The 17,585-nt window shown below is 42.7% G+C and overlaps 7 protein-coding genes across 7 annotated transcripts; 4 read left to right on the top strand and 3 right to left on the bottom strand.

Moving 5' to 3' along the window:
* Window positions 1-2,949: 2,949 nt before the first annotated feature.
* PCYB_126810 (40S ribosomal protein S2) lies at window positions 2,950-4,149 on the top strand (the record flags this gene model as incomplete). Its single annotated transcript, XM_004224015.1, has 3 exons — window positions 2,950-3,034; window positions 3,230-3,815; window positions 4,003-4,149. Coding segments are annotated over 3 exons (816 nt in total), but the record flags the coding sequence as incomplete, so codon positions are not given.
* A 925-nt stretch (window positions 4,150-5,074) lies between these two features.
* On the bottom strand, window positions 5,075-6,203 carry PCYB_126800 (hypothetical protein; the record flags this gene model as incomplete). Its single annotated transcript, XM_004224014.1, has 3 exons — window positions 5,075-5,168; window positions 5,604-5,691; window positions 5,987-6,203. 3 exons carry the CDS (start codon window positions 6,201-6,203, stop codon window positions 5,075-5,077), a joined length of 399 nt encoding a protein of 132 aa, XP_004224062.1.
* An 856-nt stretch (window positions 6,204-7,059) lies between these two features.
* On the top strand, window positions 7,060-7,911 carry PCYB_126790 (hypothetical protein; the record flags this gene model as incomplete). Its single annotated transcript, XM_004224013.1, has 2 exons — window positions 7,060-7,224; window positions 7,519-7,911. 2 exons carry the CDS (start codon window positions 7,060-7,062, stop codon window positions 7,909-7,911), a joined length of 558 nt encoding a protein of 185 aa, XP_004224061.1.
* Window positions 7,912-10,112: 2,201 nt separating this feature from the next.
* PCYB_126780 (mitochondrial ribosomal protein S14 precursor) lies at window positions 10,113-10,736 on the top strand (the record flags this gene model as incomplete). Its single annotated transcript, XM_004224012.1, has 2 exons — window positions 10,113-10,298; window positions 10,584-10,736. The coding sequence occupies 2 exons, from the start codon at window positions 10,113-10,115 to the stop codon at window positions 10,734-10,736; spliced, it is 339 nt and encodes a 112-aa protein (XP_004224060.1).
* A 267-nt stretch (window positions 10,737-11,003) lies between these two features.
* On the bottom strand, window positions 11,004-12,806 carry PCYB_126770 (hypothetical protein; the record flags this gene model as incomplete). The annotated part of the gene is made up of 7 exons (XM_004224011.1): window positions 11,004-11,092; window positions 11,129-11,287; window positions 11,634-11,781; window positions 11,891-11,951; window positions 12,080-12,177; window positions 12,299-12,367; window positions 12,561-12,806. The coding sequence occupies 6 exons, from the start codon at window positions 12,804-12,806 to the stop codon at window positions 11,142-11,144; spliced, it is 768 nt and encodes a 255-aa protein (XP_004224059.1). The 3' UTR covers window positions 11,004-11,092; window positions 11,129-11,141.
* A 1,970-nt stretch (window positions 12,807-14,776) lies between these two features.
* PCYB_126760 (hypothetical protein) lies at window positions 14,777-15,453 on the top strand (the record flags this gene model as incomplete). Its single annotated transcript, XM_004224010.1, has 2 exons — window positions 14,777-14,834; window positions 15,071-15,453. 2 exons carry the CDS (start codon window positions 14,777-14,779, stop codon window positions 15,451-15,453), a joined length of 441 nt encoding a protein of 146 aa, XP_004224058.1.
* Window positions 15,454-15,625: 172 nt separating this feature from the next.
* On the bottom strand, window positions 15,626-17,074 carry PCYB_126750 (hypothetical protein). Its single transcript, XM_004224009.1, has 5 exons — window positions 16,910-17,074; window positions 16,617-16,861; window positions 16,319-16,411; window positions 16,194-16,239; window positions 15,626-15,868 (listed from the first exon to the last, which is right to left on the bottom strand). The coding sequence occupies exons 2-5, from the start codon at window positions 16,735-16,737 to the stop codon at window positions 15,799-15,801; spliced, it is 330 nt and encodes a 109-aa protein (XP_004224057.1). The 5' UTR covers window positions 16,738-16,861; window positions 16,910-17,074; the 3' UTR covers window positions 15,626-15,798.
* Between the last annotated feature and the right edge of the window lie 511 nt (window positions 17,075-17,585).

Raw genomic sequence — 17,585 nt, 5'->3', positions numbered from 1 at the left:
TTTCCGCCTATGGGAAGGGGCACTTTTTTCTTTGCGTGTTTTTTACTGGCCATACTTTTCTCTTCATTTTTTTTAATTTTACATTTAAGGGTTTTGCTGAGAGGCGCGGCCGCAGGAGGTCGTTCACACGGGAGGTGCTCCGTTCGCAACTGCTTGGCGGTTTCCTTTGCAGCTCCGTTCGCAACTGCTTGGGAGTTTCCTTAGCAGCTCCTTTCGCCGCGTCCTTCGCGTCCTTCGCGCCTTTCGCTTTTTTTTTTTTTTTCGCCTACCCAAGTCGTCCGTTCCCGTCAGGCTTACTCACTTAAGGCCTCACTGCCCAAGCAGGAAAAGGCTGCAATCGGACGGCGTGCCTTTGGCTGTTTCATTTGTTCTGTTGTAAAATTCCGGAGAGGTGGGCATCCCCCAGCCCGCAGCTTTCGCAAGTACAGAAAAGTAGGTTCACACGTATGTACACACGTAAGTACACACGTAAGTACGCACGCATGTACGCACGTATGTGTACGTGCGTGTCCTTCAGCACCTGGCTCGCATTTTCTGTGTACTCCATTCACGTATGGAATGGTGATAACGGAAATGAAAGAACCATTAGACTGTGAGCTAAATCAAATGAGCGATTTTGAGGAAAACTTTTGGTCAGCAGGAAATGACCACATTTGAGGGACGCCATATACTATAATTCATATCACCGTGATGATGGGGCACAGTCCCATTTGGAACATTTCTCCAACTTTTGAATTCTTTTTTTTTTTTTTTATCCCCCCAACACACGATACGTTAGGCTATCCGAAAAAAAAAAAAAAAAAAAGCTTTCTTCCAAGATAACACAGTGGAAAATTAACCCCAAGTGACGACGTATAGCAAAATTAAAAAAAAAAAAAAATGCCAATTTCGCATATGTACATTCAAAATGTAGCCAACACGAGGGTGCTCACTTTGGTGAAGGAGGCACCGCGCGGAAAACAATCCACTCAACACTGAACTTTTAACGGACTGTCACACTTCCTCCCAAGTTATCGAATTAAAAAAAAAAAGCGAAACTGTAGCATCCTTAGCTGATCATCATGTGAATTAAAAAAAAAAAAAGAACGGAGAAGGCACATTTTGTTGTGACCTTTTTTATGGTGTTATTTTTTCCCTACAAAGCAGCGAAAGGGGTAGGGTGAGGAAGGTGGATAATCACATAATATAATATGTATACCTACATTGGTAGGTATACCTGCGCATCGCTTCACCGCTCAGCCAAATTTGCAACTACTTTCTCAATTTTTACCAGCAAGTGAATGGCTCTTCAGGAATCCGAAATTACAAAAGGGGCCATCGGATTTGCTTCCCCGCGGTGACAGCCATGTTATCTCTGTAAATGTACAAATAATGCAGTGTAGTACAGTGTACTATGGGATATGCTGTTGCCGCTCCCCATGTGCTAGCGTGTGGATATTTTTTATTTACCTCATACAGGATTGTATAGCACGTTTGTTTTGTCGTGCATACGGGGTGGCTGACTTACTCTTTCATGTGAGCGTTTTTATTTCTGGCATATTTTGGGCTGCTTAAAAATTGGCCTAAACGAATGGTTATTTGTTTTCTCCTTTTTTTTTTTTTTTTGGCACTACATTGCGCTTTTCTCGTAAAGCCACTTTTTGCAATAATAAAGGGGGGGAAAAGTAATGACAGCGTGGGGGGGGAAGGGGCACCGCGACAGGCAAAGGTATCGCCGAGTTAATTGCACAGCGGTGGGACGTTCTCGTTGAAAGGGGGGCTCCACACCTGAAGAAGCACCCAGCAAACCGTATGCCCTATGTATATACGTATGTATATATATTTATATGTATACATAGTTATCATGTGCCTTTCTCCACACTTGAGTTGGTATTTCGACCAACTGGCAATTTCAACGCTATGGCTTTTTTTTTTTATTCCTTCGGCAAATGCCCCCAGCCCTTCGCGCCTCGTTCCTTACCTGGGCCAAATGCACAACAGGAAGAAAACCCCCAACACAATTATTGTACAGCACAGTAGAGGTACCCATTTTGTAGCTTTTTCTTTTGCCCCCTTTATCTCTATATATACAATTTTGGTGAGTTTTCCATCTTTTTGGTCGGGGCAGGTATGTTTACCCACGCAGGCATCATCACTGCGAGGCGAAAAGGTTTCCACGCAGCAACGCGAGTAGCAACGCGAATGGTCAATTTAAAAAAAAAAAAAAAAAATTAAGCAACATGCAACTGCGTATATTCCTGCGTATGAATTCATTCCACAAAAAAAAATTCAAAAAGGGAACGAAATTTTTTTTTCATTTCTGCTGAATCGCGTGAGAACAGCAAGCATAAGTAAAAGCGCTCGTGCTCGTACTCGTACTCGCTCTCGTACATCTTTTCTCAAGCAATAACGCAAACATACAAAAAATACGAATACCTGGGAGGCAGGGTTAAAAGGAGCGCAAACGCAAGTCGATTATTCTTCGCCTGCTTAAGAGGATACGTGCCATTCGAGCAACATATAGCAAATAACGGCTTAACGAAGAGCAGTTAACTTTAACACCCCAATTTGAACCATCCCAACTGACATAGCAAGCAACATGGAAGGTACTTTGCAATTGCGATTTTTTGAATAATGTCCCCTTTTATTTTGCTTCTTCCCCCGCTGCATTTCATAGTGTTTGCTAATAGAACAGGCGCGTTATTGCGCATGTATATGTGCTTACGTGAATGCCTATTTGTGGATTATATGCTTGCTTGTTCGTTTATGGGCATGCTCCTCGTGTACACCTTAGCGCCGCACAAGCGCATGTAACGTGCTTGCTTGGAAATATGGCTGAATATACTTGCACGTGTTGTCGATTGACCTCCTTCTCAACTGAGCTTCATTTGAGCAGTACGCCGAGCGGGCTACATCAAATGTACGCATGAAAAATGCTGCTAATTTTTTCTTTTTTTTTTCATCGTATAGGAGATAGAGGAGGATTTTCAAGAGGATTTGGAAGGGGCATGAGGGGCGGAAGAGGCGGCCGTGGCAGAGGACGAGGAAGAGGAAGGTAAGCAATAAGGGAAAGCGGCAATAAGGGAGGAAAAGCGGCAATAAGGGGGGTAGGCTGATGAAGCTTGCACCGAAAAAAACGACGCGACCCCCCCAGGCGCTTCCATGCGCGCGTACCACACGTGTAAATCGAACCATGCTCCATACTCTTCATACACACTTTTTCACCCCACCCTTTATTACCCCTTTTTAGAGGAAGAGGGTCCGCAGAAGACGACTTAAAGAACTGGGTACCCGTAACAAAGTTGGGACGTTTGGTCAAGGAAGGGAAAATAGTTTCTATTGAAGAAATTTATTTGCATTCCCTCCCTATTAAGGAGTATCAAATTATTGATTACTTTTTTCAACCTGGGGAATGTGCTCACCCCTTAAAGGATGATGTTGTAAAGATAATGCCTGTACAGAAACAAACACGTGCCGGACAGAGAACAAGATTTAAGGCATTTGTTGCCATTGGGGACGGAAATGGACACTGTGGTTTAGGAGTAAAGTGCGCAAAAGAAGTGGCAACTGCCATTAGAGGTGCCATAATTGCTGCTAAGCTGTCGTTAATTCCTGTGAGGAGAGGATACTGGGGAAATAAAATCGGAGACCCCCACACGGTACCAATGAAGGTGTCGGGCAAATGTGGTAGTGTTCGTATTCGTTTGGTGCCAGCTCCAAGGGGTACACAAATCGTGGGTGCTCCAACGACGAAGAAAATGCTGAACTTTGCAGGCATTAAGGATTGCTTCTCCTCTTCTTGTGGAAAGACCAAAACAAGGGGCAACTTTTTAAGGGTAAGTAGTGGGAATTCCCAACTAGGCAAAAAAAAAAAAGGACGACGCACCACATTGTTGAGTTAATTGCTCACAGTGTGTATCGCATTTTTTCCCACATAGTACACACACATGCAATTGCTTCGAATGCCTTCTCTCCTCATGCGCATATCCCTTTTTTTTCTTTTTTTTTTTGCCATTTTTGCAGGCCATTTTCAACGCCTTGAGCAAAACATACGGCTACTTAACTCCGGACTTATGGAAGGTAACCAAATTTGACAAGTCGCCATATGAGGAATGGTCAGATTTCCTGGAGACCTACCAGAACATGAAAATTCAGAAGCAGACGCCTTAGAACGGTTTGAAGATACAAACATCGCTGGTAGAAAGAATTGCCAAATCGCTAATTACCCAAAAAGGTGCATTTTTGCGGAAAACTGGCGCTTTTTAAGTGCAAAGAATCAAAAGATGCAACCTTTGCTATGCTACTGTGCAACTTTCTGCTAAGCCCCTTTTTTTCTTTTTTTTTTCATATCACTTGTTTTTACCCAAATGAATGTTGCTTATTTTAAATTTTCATATTAAAAAAAAAAAAAATTGTAAAGGCGGTTTTTTTTTTTTTTTTTTTTTTTTATAAACCAAAATGAAATAAAGCAAACATAACAGTTCAAAATTTTATGGTGATATATTTAAAAGACTTTTATTTATGGAGTCACTTTTTCGCGGCAAAGTGGGGAAAAGGGCGAGGAGGGGAATTTGGAAGAAACCAAAATGTAGGTAATCTCTTTTCTCCCCCTGGTTTGTTTCCATTTCTCTGTGGAACGAGATACACCCCATGTAGAGTGTTACACTCCCCTTTTTGCAACATTTGCGGTTGAAGTATAAAGGGGCAAATTTTCACATGAACGTGTTTTTCACACGTAAACGGTGTTGCTTTTTTAAAAAAAAAAATTGTAAACAGTTGACTGACTTGTCCATTTTATCTGCTCAATTGGTGCAGCAGCTTTGAACAAATATGAGCCGAATAACCGTCCACTTTGCTGAATGCGAAATTTAGAGAAAAAATAACCCGTCACACATTAACGACACAATGGGTTATGTCACATGAACGGGGGGCGCTTTTAAAATGACTAATGTGGGGGGGAGGAGTCCAACTTTTTAAACTGCGCCCCATCCGTGGGGAACCACTCCAACTGAATTTAACTCATCCGTAAGGGGTAAGGGAAGTCCTTCCTGGATACTATCATCAAAATGTGTTTTTTTTTTAACCATGCTACTCCTCAACACGTGGTTAACTTCCTCGGAACGTCATTCAGCAGCTTGCTTTCGAACCAGCTTTTCCCCGAGTTTTCGATATCCTCTTGGTACTTATGTCTGCAAGTGGAGGGTTAAAAGGGAGCGGCGTGTGGTCAAATGCGGGCACATGGGAACAACTGCGAGTTGATGCGGGTTGATGCGGGTTGATGCGGGTTGATGCGGGTTGATGCGGGTTGATGCGGGTTGATGCGGGTTGATGCGGATCACTGCAGACCACTGCACACAGGTGATGCTATACACATGTGCAACGTATCGCCTGAACGTGTTGCCATTCTGTGCGCGACTCTTAAAGGATATATTGCGAGTGGAGTGGCAACACCAACGTCGCAGGACACGATGCTCAGAGAAATGAAACAGTGAATGGTATTCCCCTTGGCCTCTTATTTTTTCCTTTTCCACCTCAGTTATGTGTGCATTCGGGGGGCTGCCCACGCATAAACTGCTCACACTTAAGCAATCCACATACGCAACACGCGCAGCTGACACTCTTACCTGATGTGAGTTGTCACCTTCTTGTCCTTTTCCTTCATTTTCCGATTCATCTGTTTTATCCTTCTCTTTAACAGCTCCTTAAACGAGTCTAACACGGAAAAAAAAAAAAAAAAGGAAAAAAAATATTATGAACAAGCAAGGTAAAAAAAAAAAAAAAAAAAAAAAAAAATGTGCTACGCGTTTGCATTCCTCATTGTATATACGCGTAGTCCCCATGGGTAAAAGTCTTTTAACACATAAATTGGCGCAACCATTACGATAAAAGAGCAAAGGCGTGTTGTTGTTTCTCACAGTTGGACACGTTTTTTTGTTTTTTTGCTTTTCTGTTTTTTTGCTTTTTTGTTTTTCTGTTTTTTACTTTTTTTTCTTTTTTCTTGTTTTACCTGTTTGGTTTTCCTCCTCATCAGTCGTTTTTTCATTTTCTATGCTTAACTCGAATGGCTTTATTTGTTCCCTGCTTTTGAAGGGGTTAAAGCTCAGTCGGTCTTCCTCCTCTTGGCTAACGACGTTTTGATCTCTGCTTCTTTTTTTGGTTGTGCCATTTTGGGAGTCCTTCTTCTCCTTTGTGATTCTTTTCTTTTTGGTCGTTTTCAATGCCATTACGAATTTGAGTAAGCTTGTGACGGGGCAGCTAAACAAAGTGAAGTCATTTTTCCCTTTCGTCCTTTCGCGGGAGCGCTGTTCTTTTTTGCATACGTACGTAAGGGTTAAGTACATAAATATAGTGGTACGTCACTATGACGGAATAATTTATAACGTGCCTACTGACCTGGCATGGATGAACTTACTCTTCTTTTTGTTCCTCTTTAAATTACCGACAGAACACCGCAGCAACGTTTTTTCAGGCAATTTTTTATTTCCAATTCGCAGGATGACAAAAAAAAAAAAAAAAAGAACATATGAACATATGAGCAGATGAGCACGCTTTGCTAATAATTTATACCGCACAAAAAAAAAAAAAAAAAAAAAAAGAAATTTCCCTAAAATTAGTGCAGGCGCCAAAGTGTTTTCTCATGTCCGTATGGTTTTGTATACATCGATTAGCGCGCGCGTATTGTACTTTCGCAAGTCTGCATTGGGCGAATTTACCAGTTTGGCCCCTCCTTACATTTGCGTTCTTCTCCTTGGCAATTTCCACCTTCGCATGACTTTATATGTTAACATTTTTTTTCGTATTTTCTCGGGAATTATTATTTTCCTTTTACATCCATTTTTGTGTTACCCATTCTCCGTCGGTTTTTCTCGTCGCCGCGAGCTACTTGAACAATTTTTCGGCACGGCTTAGCCCCCTTTGTGCCGTCGAACGTATGCACCGCCGCCCGCCCTCTTTCTTCTCCTCCAATTGAATAGCGACCTTGTGCCAACGACGAATTCACCATGCGAGGGAAACCCGGATGCAGGCTTGCCGAAACAGAGTCATAACCCCACGACTGCCACTTGAACGGAAGAGCGCAAAATGGGCGAGCCACAGGAACCCTTAAAGTTCTCCGACTTCACCCTGTCCAAATATGGCAACAAGAGAATCAGGATAAACAAACCGGATGAAGATGTGAAATATTTGATTTCCCGTTTTACGGACAATCGGGAAATTAGCAAGTTGACCGGCCCAGTGACGTTTATCGTAAGGGGAAAGAGCGCACTTGCTGGGGAGGGGAACTGCTGCCCATATGTGGGGGTGGATGATTCCCTGCGCGAAAGCAACCCGAGAGGAGGGCAGCGGTTAGCCACGCCCCAGGTTAAAGCCTGAGCTGAATGGCTAACCCGCAATACAGTGCACACAGCACAGTTTGCGCGAAACAGTTTGCGCGAAACAGTTTGCACGAAACAGTTTGCACGAAACAGTTTGCAGGCACAGTTTGCGCTACACAGTGCACACTTCACACTGTTCTCTCTTTTTTCCCTCCCCAAACGGCAGTCCAAAGACCAGCATGGCGATAGCCCCACGGCGAATGACAAAAACAACAATGCCTTTTATTGGCTCCTAAAAAACTCATCGAGTGAAAAGGCAAAATCGAATCACAAGTCGTACATATCCAAAAAGTGCAACATGGACACAGATGTATTTTTTGTCCTAATGGAAAATGAAGAATATTCAGACATTTACCCTGTGTCCAGTTGGCACGTCTTCGAACCGGACCTGTCAGCAAAAACGTTGAGCAAATTTAACATAGATAATAACCCGCAAGAAAAATTAAGAGTAGAACAAAATAATAGAAGGTTAGATGATATAATTGAGAGGTTAAAAAATAAGGAAGAAAATATGAAAGTAAATTCCAAAGGGAGAGAAGAAGGAAATAAAAAATGGTAAATTCAGATTCATCTTGTTCATCTTATGAAGATGACGATTTAGGATTAAAAAAACAAGAAAAAAAACGGTTAAAAAATTTATACAAATTAAGAATGAGAGAAAATCACGACGAAATTGATTATGTCGATTCAGCTCTTTCCATTACTGCCTTGAGAAAAAGTAAAGTGAATTGGGATTACAACAATGATGGAAAAAAAAGTGATGATGAAGATATAAATTTGGACGATTCTGGACAGGAAGAATTTGATGATGATGACAATAATGATGAAAATGACGACTCGGACAATAACTCAGATATCGACCTTTCTCGACTCACCACCTATGGACATACTATGAAGTCTCTACTGAAACAGCAAGTGCATGATGAGGAGGATGACGAATTGAAGCAGTACTCCGATGATGATGATGACGAGGAGGATGATGAAGATGAGGAGGATGAGGAGGAAGAAGAAGAAGCAGAAGGAGAGGACGATGATGACAAAGTTATTGACGGAACTGTAAACATGGCTAAGAAAAACTTAGCCGCCAAAAAAAGAATGTTAAAAAGAGAGGCACAAAAGAAGGCCAAAAAAGGCCTTGCCCTGAACAAACCGAAAAAGGATAAGCGCCACGTACAAGACGATGATGAGGAGGATGATGATGAGGAGGAGGATGAGGAGGAGGATGATGAGGAGGAGGAGGATGATGAGGAGGAGGATGAGGAGGAGGATGATGAGGACGACGAGGATGACGATGACGATGAGGAGGATGACGATGAGGAGGATGAATACGACTACCAAGGGGATAAAAAAATGACCCCAAACAAAAAGCAACCTCTACAGAATGCCAAAACAAACAGCATCAATGAATTCATTAAGGAGAAAATTAAAAACAAAGAACTACAAATAAAGGAAGAAAACTGTGCGAAAATTTTACTCAAACTGATTGAAAAAAACAATGGCAAAATGGACATCTTGACTCTCCTGGATGTTTTAAACATTAAAGAAAAAAACCAGAACTTCTTAATCGTCCAGAAGTGTATAAAAAATCTGTGCAACATTAGCTCGCAGACGATTAATAACAAAAAGGTAAAGATGGTATCCGTGAAGCCGAGGTTTGCCCCCAAGAAGTAGCTGCCTCCCCTCCTAGTGATGCTCCCGCGTATGTACGTGTGCAAGTCTATATGTGTGCATATGTGTATATGTGCATATATGTATACATGCATATATGTATACACCTGTGTACAGGTGGTGTTCCCTGCAGAGTTGCGCAAAAATTTGATCACCCCACACGCGTTTTTTCCGTGGTACGTGATAGTAATCATTTCCTTTGCGAATTTTTTTTTTTGTATCGCCCCAAATGAATCTTTTTTTTTTTTTCCCCCCAAAAAATTGGAGAATAAACCGTTTAGCTTTCCCATTTTGTGCAATGCGCATTTGGCAGGGAAAGCGAATGGCGGGGAGCTTCCCCCACCAGCGTAAAAGGACAAACAACCGTCCAACTGTTAACCCTTCTTCGACCCCGTGTTTCTGTTCAGTATATGGTTAGTTGTATGGTGGGCCCGGAGTTCATCTGTGGCATTCTCTTACGTGTGTGTTCCTAAGTTGAGAAGTTACCTCCGCCTCTTGTCAATATTAAGCGGTTCACACGTGCTCAATATGCTAGTCCGCTTTGTAGGAGTGCGATCTCCACAATGAGCTGTAAAACCCCACGACAGGTGCGCAGAACGGCAAAAAAATGGGAAGCATACCGTTTGGAGGTTTATCCCCTTTCGCAGGAAGAATCACCATTTATTTATCCTTCTGCCGATTGGCGCATTAACGCGAAGAAGGGGGTAGTTCGTCACCCTCCGTAGCACAACTGCTTGTTCATATGCGCGTCGTTACTATGGCGTCGTTATTATGGCATCGTTATTATGGCATCGTTTTGGTTTTCATACGGTGCTTGGAATGTACCCCCCGAGGGTGCCCTCACACATTTTTCTTTCTGCATGAGCATTTAAAAAAAAAAAAAAAAATTCTCTTACAGGGAGCACATTTTTTATCCATTTTGTTATCCTCCCTATTGGATCCATTTTAGGCGAGTTACCCCACCAGGTAATCTCCTGTGTATGACCAACTTTCCTATTTTTTCTTCTTTTTTTTGCCCATATGAAATATCCCTGCTCTTCCACCTGAGCAAGGCAACCGCAGCGCTCTCCCATCGTCTGATAAGCAGCAAACATGGCAGCAAGAAACCCGGGACCCTACCTAAACCAAGTACCTATCGGCTTCCCCAGTTACAACAGAAAAGTGTTTAGGGACATTCTAGCCAGGCGTGCCTTTATGGAGTCCGAAGTCAACACGCGGGTTTATAAAAACGTTTTTGAAAACCTGGGCTTTAAGGGGCAAATAAGAGTCAACAACAAGGTAGGGCGGCAGCAGTAGAGTAGAACTTCTGAGGCAGTTGTGTACAAGTGGTGCAAAAATGGTGTACAAGTCGTTTGTGGTTGTTTGTCGGCCGGCTTGCAGTTAAAGTGCCGCTGGATGGATGTCTTAAACGGGCCGACAAACAACCACACACACGCAGGGCTCACAACGAATGGCCCGCTTTTGCCAGAAAATTCACCCCATATTGCACCTTCATACCGTCCTTCGTTTAATTTGTCCCTCATTTTTCTTTCCCATACATGCGTTGCACCCCTTTTTCGCCAGGTCGGAGTTAACCGGATACGTATGAGGTGCATACAAGGCGGGTATTCTAGAGGAATTTACAAATTCACGAGGATGGCGAAAATGGCTTTTTTTCAAACGGCAAGAGAAGGGTGGTTAAAAAAGTATGGTTATCGACCTGACCTGTTCAGGTAAAAACAGGGGAGAAAAAGTCACGTCTTCCTCTCAAACGAAAAGGGTTATTATTAGGCCAAAGGACACCTTAAAAAAGGCGTGATGTTTCACACACAACAGTTGTTTACACGTATGCGTTATTTTATTTGTGGCAAGAGAGAGACTCGGCTAGGCACGCTTTTTCTCCCCGTCCAGTTTTTTCACCGATGTATAGGTGAACTTGCTTTGGAAGTACGCACGTAGTCGGCGTCGAGTTGCGGGGCAACGTAAAAAATAAAAATAAAATAAAATAACATAGTATGGTATAGCGTAGCATTGCTTAACACAACACACCGTACCGTACCGTAGCGTAACATATTCAAACGAATGGATGACCCCCGCGGCTACTGCTACGAGGCGAATCGCTACCTCTTCCGCTGCCACCGCTCACCCGGGAGACAAACACTTCGCTTCGCTAACCCCTTGCAGAAACAATTTTTCATTTTCCCATACCCTGTACCGTCGGTTGAGGCTCCTCACGAATTCGATCAGGCTTGGCTTTGAGAGCAGCGCACGCTGCAGGTCCTCGTTGACTGCGGCGGGGGATAGGCGGCAAATAAAGGGAGATTCGCACCAAAAAAGGGGGCTCACGTGAAGGGAGATTCGCACCAAAAAAGGGGGCTCACGTGAAGGGAGCTCCGCACCAAAAAAGGGATCTCACATGAGGGGAGCTCCGCACCAAAAAAGGGATCTCACATGAGGGGAGCTCCGCACAAAATGGGCGGAGAAATGAACCCCTTCCAGACCCCCAGCACCATTTTCCTTTATCGATCTTTTTCAAACTCGCCGAATCGTGCATTGTGGGGAGATCTTTTTCTTGCCTCCCTTTCCCCTGGCACTCTTAACGAAAGGTTTCCTTTAAAACCTCGCCTCGCTTACATTTCGACGGAAGGGAATAAAGTATGGACATAATGGAGAAGCACAGGGAGTCGAAGTAGCAGACATCACGTCCTTCCCCAGCGGAATTGTCGCCACTGCATAGGACCTCCTCCAAGATGCTTAAAATTGTCTTCAACCTGGTTATATTCTGCAAAAAAAAAAAAAAAAAGGAGAAAAATCCAAGCGATGTTTACTTTTTTTTTTTTTTATATATATCTCCCTCCAAATATTATCATTATTTAGTGTGTCTGGCTGACCAAATTGTGGTTATCCAACCCAGCCATTTGGCATTTTTCGTAGTTTTCCCGTCTTAATCTCCTGTGAGAAAAAAAAAAATTAAGCAGCCGTTAATCCATTTCTCGCAAAACACACGTGCACAGTTGTCATGTCTGCACACGTCTGTTCAGCCGAATGAAAAGCTGCCCCAAATGATCCACTTGGTTTACCTCGTCAGATAAATATAATACAAATAGAAGAACCTATTTTTGTAAATCTTTTTGGTAAAGTTGTTGTAAATCTCGTCATCCACCCAAAGGAAGTACTCCTGCGAATGGTATATTGCGAGAAGGGTGTACTCAAAAGATGCGGAATGGAAGGGGAAGGGGGAGGGGAAAATATTTTCCTTAATTGGCTCCCTCACTACAGTGCTAAATGGGTAGACGTACCAAAATTGCCTTCAACTCGTTTACTACTCCAAAGTAGGGTTCATACTCAATCGAGTCAAATAGGTAAACCTGAAAGGAGGGGGCAAGAAAGTAAGAGAAAGAGAAAGTGAGAGAGATAGACAGACAGGACGGGTTTAAGAGCATACACAAAGCTGAGGAGAGGCAAAAAAAAAAAAAAAGAGCATTTATATGTTAAAACATGCGGGTGAGCCTCTCCCTCTGCAGTCTGTATAAACGACATCCCACTCGAATACATTTTAACATTTTTCATGTAGTCGATAATTTCCGCTCCAAAGAGGATATTCCCCTCCAGTGTGTTAAAGGCGTAGGGGTAAGAGCCATAACTGCTGAAGGGGTGTGCCTCCCCCACCAGGTGAACGAAAGGACAATTTAAAACAGTTTTCAAAAAAAGCAGTTGGACGGTTAAGCAGTCTATAAAAATTTCACCAACACCTCTTATAGAACAGTGGTGATAATGAACGATCAACTTTTGGGGAATATGAACCATCCTTCTTCTTTTCTGCTCAGCGTATCTGCTTTTTTTTTTTTTTTTTTCTCAAATATTTTCCACTCTTTAGGATGTTCACGGGTGGAAAAAAGTTAAAACATCATGTCATAGTAGCCACACTCCTTTTTTCTTTTTAATACTTCAAAGGGTTGGGTTCTCAAAACGGTAGCGGCGCATCAAGTAGGCGTACATTTTGCTGAACATGCTTTTAAGTCCACGTGAGGGAAAAAATACAATCACACAGGGCGTGCAGCAGTGCAGCAATGCAGCTTATCTTTCTCCTGTTTAACCCTCCACGGATACCTATTTAGCGTATCTTTATCACCCTTCTTTTTGACGCTTTTCCAACTAAAGGGAGGCAGTTTATTTATGTCCCTTTTGTGAAAAATGCGGCGGAAGAGGTTTGGGGTTCGGGTTGAGGAACGTACACTGGGATGAATCTTTTTCCAAAGGAGAGCCTCAGCCAGATGACAAGGGGGAAAAAAAAAATCACAAAGTGTTATATACCAATAAATAAAAAAAGGATAAAATTTGAAACCTCTTATGTCACATTTTGAGAGAACAAAAAAAACTCGAATTTTTAAACGTCACTCTGGCAGGAATACGCCCCCCCTTTCTAATCGTCCCCAATGCAACACTTTTTTAGCCCCCCACAAATTACCCCGAACTGGTAAAAAAATTGGAAGAAAAGCATTTACCAAATGCGTAAAATAAAAGCGATATGTGTATGAGTTCCAGGACTTCGTCTTTATATGTACTCCTTCTATCACTCATTTGTGATGTTAAAAAGCGTTTAGGAATTTTTCCTTGTACGCCTGCGCCGACACAAAATTGTGAACTCGAAATAAGCCAACTGCGGATGGAATCACGGTAATGTTTAAATATCTCTGTTTTTGCCCATCTACACTACACGCGTTTTTCATTTGGGTGGGAGGGCCTTTCCCTTCAGATTTTAAATTGGTATAACAGAATAAATGTGAAAGGGGTAGACATGAACATATGAGCTGTGTCACCATCATGCCACTACCTTACCAACATGAATGCACTTTAGTCGGGGGACTCTTCTATTTAGTCACCATCCATTTAGCAGTAAGCGGGTTGCCTCTTTTTTATCACCATAATTGTGTGCCTTTTTTTTTTTCCCAACTTTTTACCTACTAAGTGGGAGAATAGGAAATATTCACCACGCATAACGCACATCCGCGAATTTATCCAAAATGTCTTTTTAAAGTATCGTAGTGGGTAGCAAATAGGTAGACTATGCTCTTGACACACAAAATGATGTCCCCGTTGGGTTTTAATAGCTACCCATTTGTCACACACACAAAAGGAAGGAAGGAAGAAAGAAAGAAGAAAAAAAAAAAAAAAAAAAAACTATTTATTGGCTTCTTCACAAACAGGCAAAGTGAAAAAAAAAAAAATTAAGTGGCTTTCCAAATTTCTTTTTGGCTGTTTATACCCCGTGCACATGCCACATGTTCCATTTTGGCTGTTTGAAAAAAAGTAAATGCAACAAAATAGCTAGAAAAAAATATGAACGTTCAGGTAAACCCATTCGTCATGTTCCAACCCCACTATTACGAATGTGTTTATTTTATAAAGTCGATGATCACAGCAGATCAAAAAATACAACTCTACGTTTTGCAAAATATATGTTGTTTTAAGTTGTTATTTTACGGCTGTCCCTAATTTTTGCTCTGCGCACATAAGTACCTGATTGCATTTACACCTGTTGACTCCATACACATGTACGTCTTCTTTGAAGTGTTATTTTTAACTCCCACGTAGAGGACTTCCCCTTTAATTTCTCTGTCTACCTCTGTGGAGTGAAGAAGCGAACCCCTTATCCCCTCCCCTCCCACAGAACAGCAGCAATAACAACAACGCAATAGGAACAGTCATAAGATAACGAAAAAACTGTCCCTTCCCAGTGCCGCATTCCCATTTTTATCACACTTTCGACCGTCAAGATGAACTTTTTTAGGAAGTCTATATGCTCAGTTTGTAACTCCTGCAAATGCTGCTGTGGTAAGGAAAGCATTTTAGCAGACGGGGAAGCGTCCCAACGCCTCGTCTCACAACTCATCTGTGTGTGTTTCCGTCTGCATTTATTAGTGTACAACTTCTCCCCTGCATGTGTATATATATATATATATATATATATTTATGTGCGATCGCGCGGGCGCCTTTGCCCTGGCTGCCCGCTGAACAGCCAGCTCCGCCGTGTGTGCATATACCCTCTATCCACCTTAATTTCCCATCAGAAAAAGAAGAAATAAAAATCACTGAGAGGACGTACACGTACAACGAACTGGACGCACTCTGCAGTAAGGAGGAACCCATCACTTTCCCCTGTATACCAACGGAACGCATCGTATTAAATTCGTTCGACAATCCGCCTCTGTACTACCATCAGATAGACAGCGAGTTTTACGCAAAGAATATTTTGTACGACGTGCCCCTCATAAGTTACGCGCAGGGTCCCTTTTACGAAAAAATGCCTGACTTAAAAGATAATGAGAAGTATCAATTGCCGACCATCAGTTATGTATCCGATCCGGTGTACCTCCGACGGAGGCAGAAGTGCGCCCTGTCCGATATCACAAAATCTATTTGTTGCGACTCGTGCAAGTGCAAATGCAGCTAGGCATATGTGCGTTTACACGTCCTTTTGCGAAAAGTAGCAAAAGGGGGGTCTCTTTTGTACATATGAATGGGTTCTTATGTCATGTCTACCACACCATTTAATATTATTTCATTTTGCTATTATTTTCCATGTTTGCTTTTTTTTTTTTTTTTCTTTCTTCTCGAAAACCTCGAGCCACTTGCAAAATAAACAAATTGATGAGTTACAAAATAATTAACAAAAAAAAAAAAAAAAAACTAACAACTGGTGGAAAACACACCAACGGGAAGATCCACATGTGGGGGGAACTACCCATTCGAGAGGTGCACCCCACGAGAGTACTGATATCTTCTTTTGTCCAGCACGTCAGGCACTATTGAGAAGGTTTCCTCTCTTCAGTTCATGTCCACAGCCTGCTATATCGAAATATTTTACTCTGCGCAAAAAAAAAAAAAAAAAAAAAGGGGAAAAAAAAGTATAGCAGAAAAATGGGTACGCAAAAAGGGGAAGAAATGACTACAAAAAAAAGGTCTCCTTATCAACTCGTATTTTCGTGAATTCTTATTCCTGTGAGGGATACCTGACAGAGGCATGCTTGATGAAATCGCAACTCGTGCAGGTCACTTTCCCGTAGGTGTCTCCGACCCAGCCACATCCTATTGCGAAAGGGGGGCAACCACCGCTTGAGCATCAACGTAGGGGGGTGAATACGTACACACGTGTACGTGTGCATATATATATGCATACACTGGGGATATTACACACCGAGAGCATTGCCTCGGAAGGACCCATTTTTACAAGCATCCACTTCGGATGTGTGAAGGCATGTGTAGGCCCCACTGGGTGAGTTAAATGCAAAAGGGGACTAGTGGAGGTTCAGACATACCTGTGCTTGGATTGCTGCAGTCGCAGAGTCTGCAGTATACGTCGTCGCTGTGATCATTCCCCCTCATCGTTCTGTGGAAATTATTTTCGCAGCCTGCAAAAAGGTTGTCAGTGCGGGAAAAAGGTAGAGGAAAGTGGTGGCAACAGTGGCTATGAAAGAAGGGACGCCATGGTCAGTGGCAACGACGGGGTTAGCGGTAACAACGAGGTTAGCGGTAACGACAGGGGCAGCGGCGACGACAGGCTCAGCGGCGACGACGTCGAAATGCGACGCGACGGTGGGAGCTTCTCTGGGGGACCATCTCGCGTGGGGCGGCAGCATCTCCCGCACAGGTCAGTTGTGCACATGTGGCACAGTCCTACATCGCGACTCATAGCAAAAAACAAGGCGGTGAGCGTGAACAAAAGCATTCGCTTCATTTGTGCCGTCAATTTTTGGGGGGCAAATTCGATTTGGGAAGTGTTTAGCTAAAGCTGGAACGAGGAAAAAAGGTCACCCTTAGGAGGAGTACACATCTGAATTAGCAGACCAATATATATATATGTGTATGTCTGTGTTTATGTTTGCGTTTGTGCTTGCGTTTGTGCTTTCGTTTGTGCTTGTGCCTGTGCATGGGCAACTGCGCTGTGTCTACTTTAGCGAGGAATATGCTCGCACTGGCACATGGGAGTGTAAAATACGCACAGCTAATCGCACAACTGCAGTTAAAAAAAAAAAAAATATTTGCCCACACTTGTGTGTACCCACTTTTGCAACGAATTTATATAGCTTTGAATTTTTTTTTTTTTTTCTGACCAACATTGCATAATAAAAGTGTGTATGCACATTAATGGGGACCCGCGAGTTGGCAGTTCTGTCCAATATTTCTTCTGAGCAAATGCTACGCCTTTTTTTTCTTTTTTTGCAGAACGCTTGATTATTCCTCACTAAATGGATGATGCGAGGGGAACACTCCAAAATGCAGCTCATCATTTCGTACTTGCACTGTGTAGGTCCAATGTTGTAAAGACAAATATGGAACATATATACCATCTCGTCCGGGAGAAAAACAACAGCACGGGGGAGCAGAGGCCTGTCCCCTTTTTGGAAAACTACTCAACGTTGACACGCGGGGGGTCAGCAGTAACGTAGGAGGAAAGTACGAAGTTGCTGGTATAATCATAAACGCCTTCCTGTGTGTAATTTAAAGTACGGACAAGGTAAGTTTCCCCTTCCCATTAAATGTCCCTCCATACACATGAACGTACACATCACATGTTTTTTTTTT

Source organism: Plasmodium cynomolgi, chromosome 12, assembly GCF_000321355.1.
Source record: "Plasmodium cynomolgi strain B DNA, chromosome 12, whole genome shotgun sequence".
In the NCBI taxonomy this organism is placed as follows: Eukaryota; Apicomplexa; class Aconoidasida; order Haemosporida; family Plasmodiidae; genus Plasmodium; species Plasmodium cynomolgi.
Note: the sequence above shows the minus strand (reverse complement) of the source record. Positions and strands in the feature narration are given on the sequence as shown.

What these genes read in the sequence shown, in the direction of transcription:
- PCYB_126750 (XM_004224009.1), bottom strand. Translation starts at nt 16,737, where the DNA reads ATGAAGCGAATGCTTTTGTTCACGCTCACCGCCTTGTTTTTTGCTATG. An exon ending in CTGCCGCCCCACGCGAGATG is followed by an intron (nt 16,412 to 16,616) that starts GTCCCCCAGAGA and finishes ACCTTTTTGCAG; the next exon opens with GCTGCGAAAATAATTTCCAC. An exon ending in CTGCAGCAATCCAAGCACAG is followed by an intron (nt 16,240 to 16,318) that starts GTATGTCTGAAC and finishes ACACATCCGAAG; the next exon opens with TGGATGCTTGTAAAAATGGG.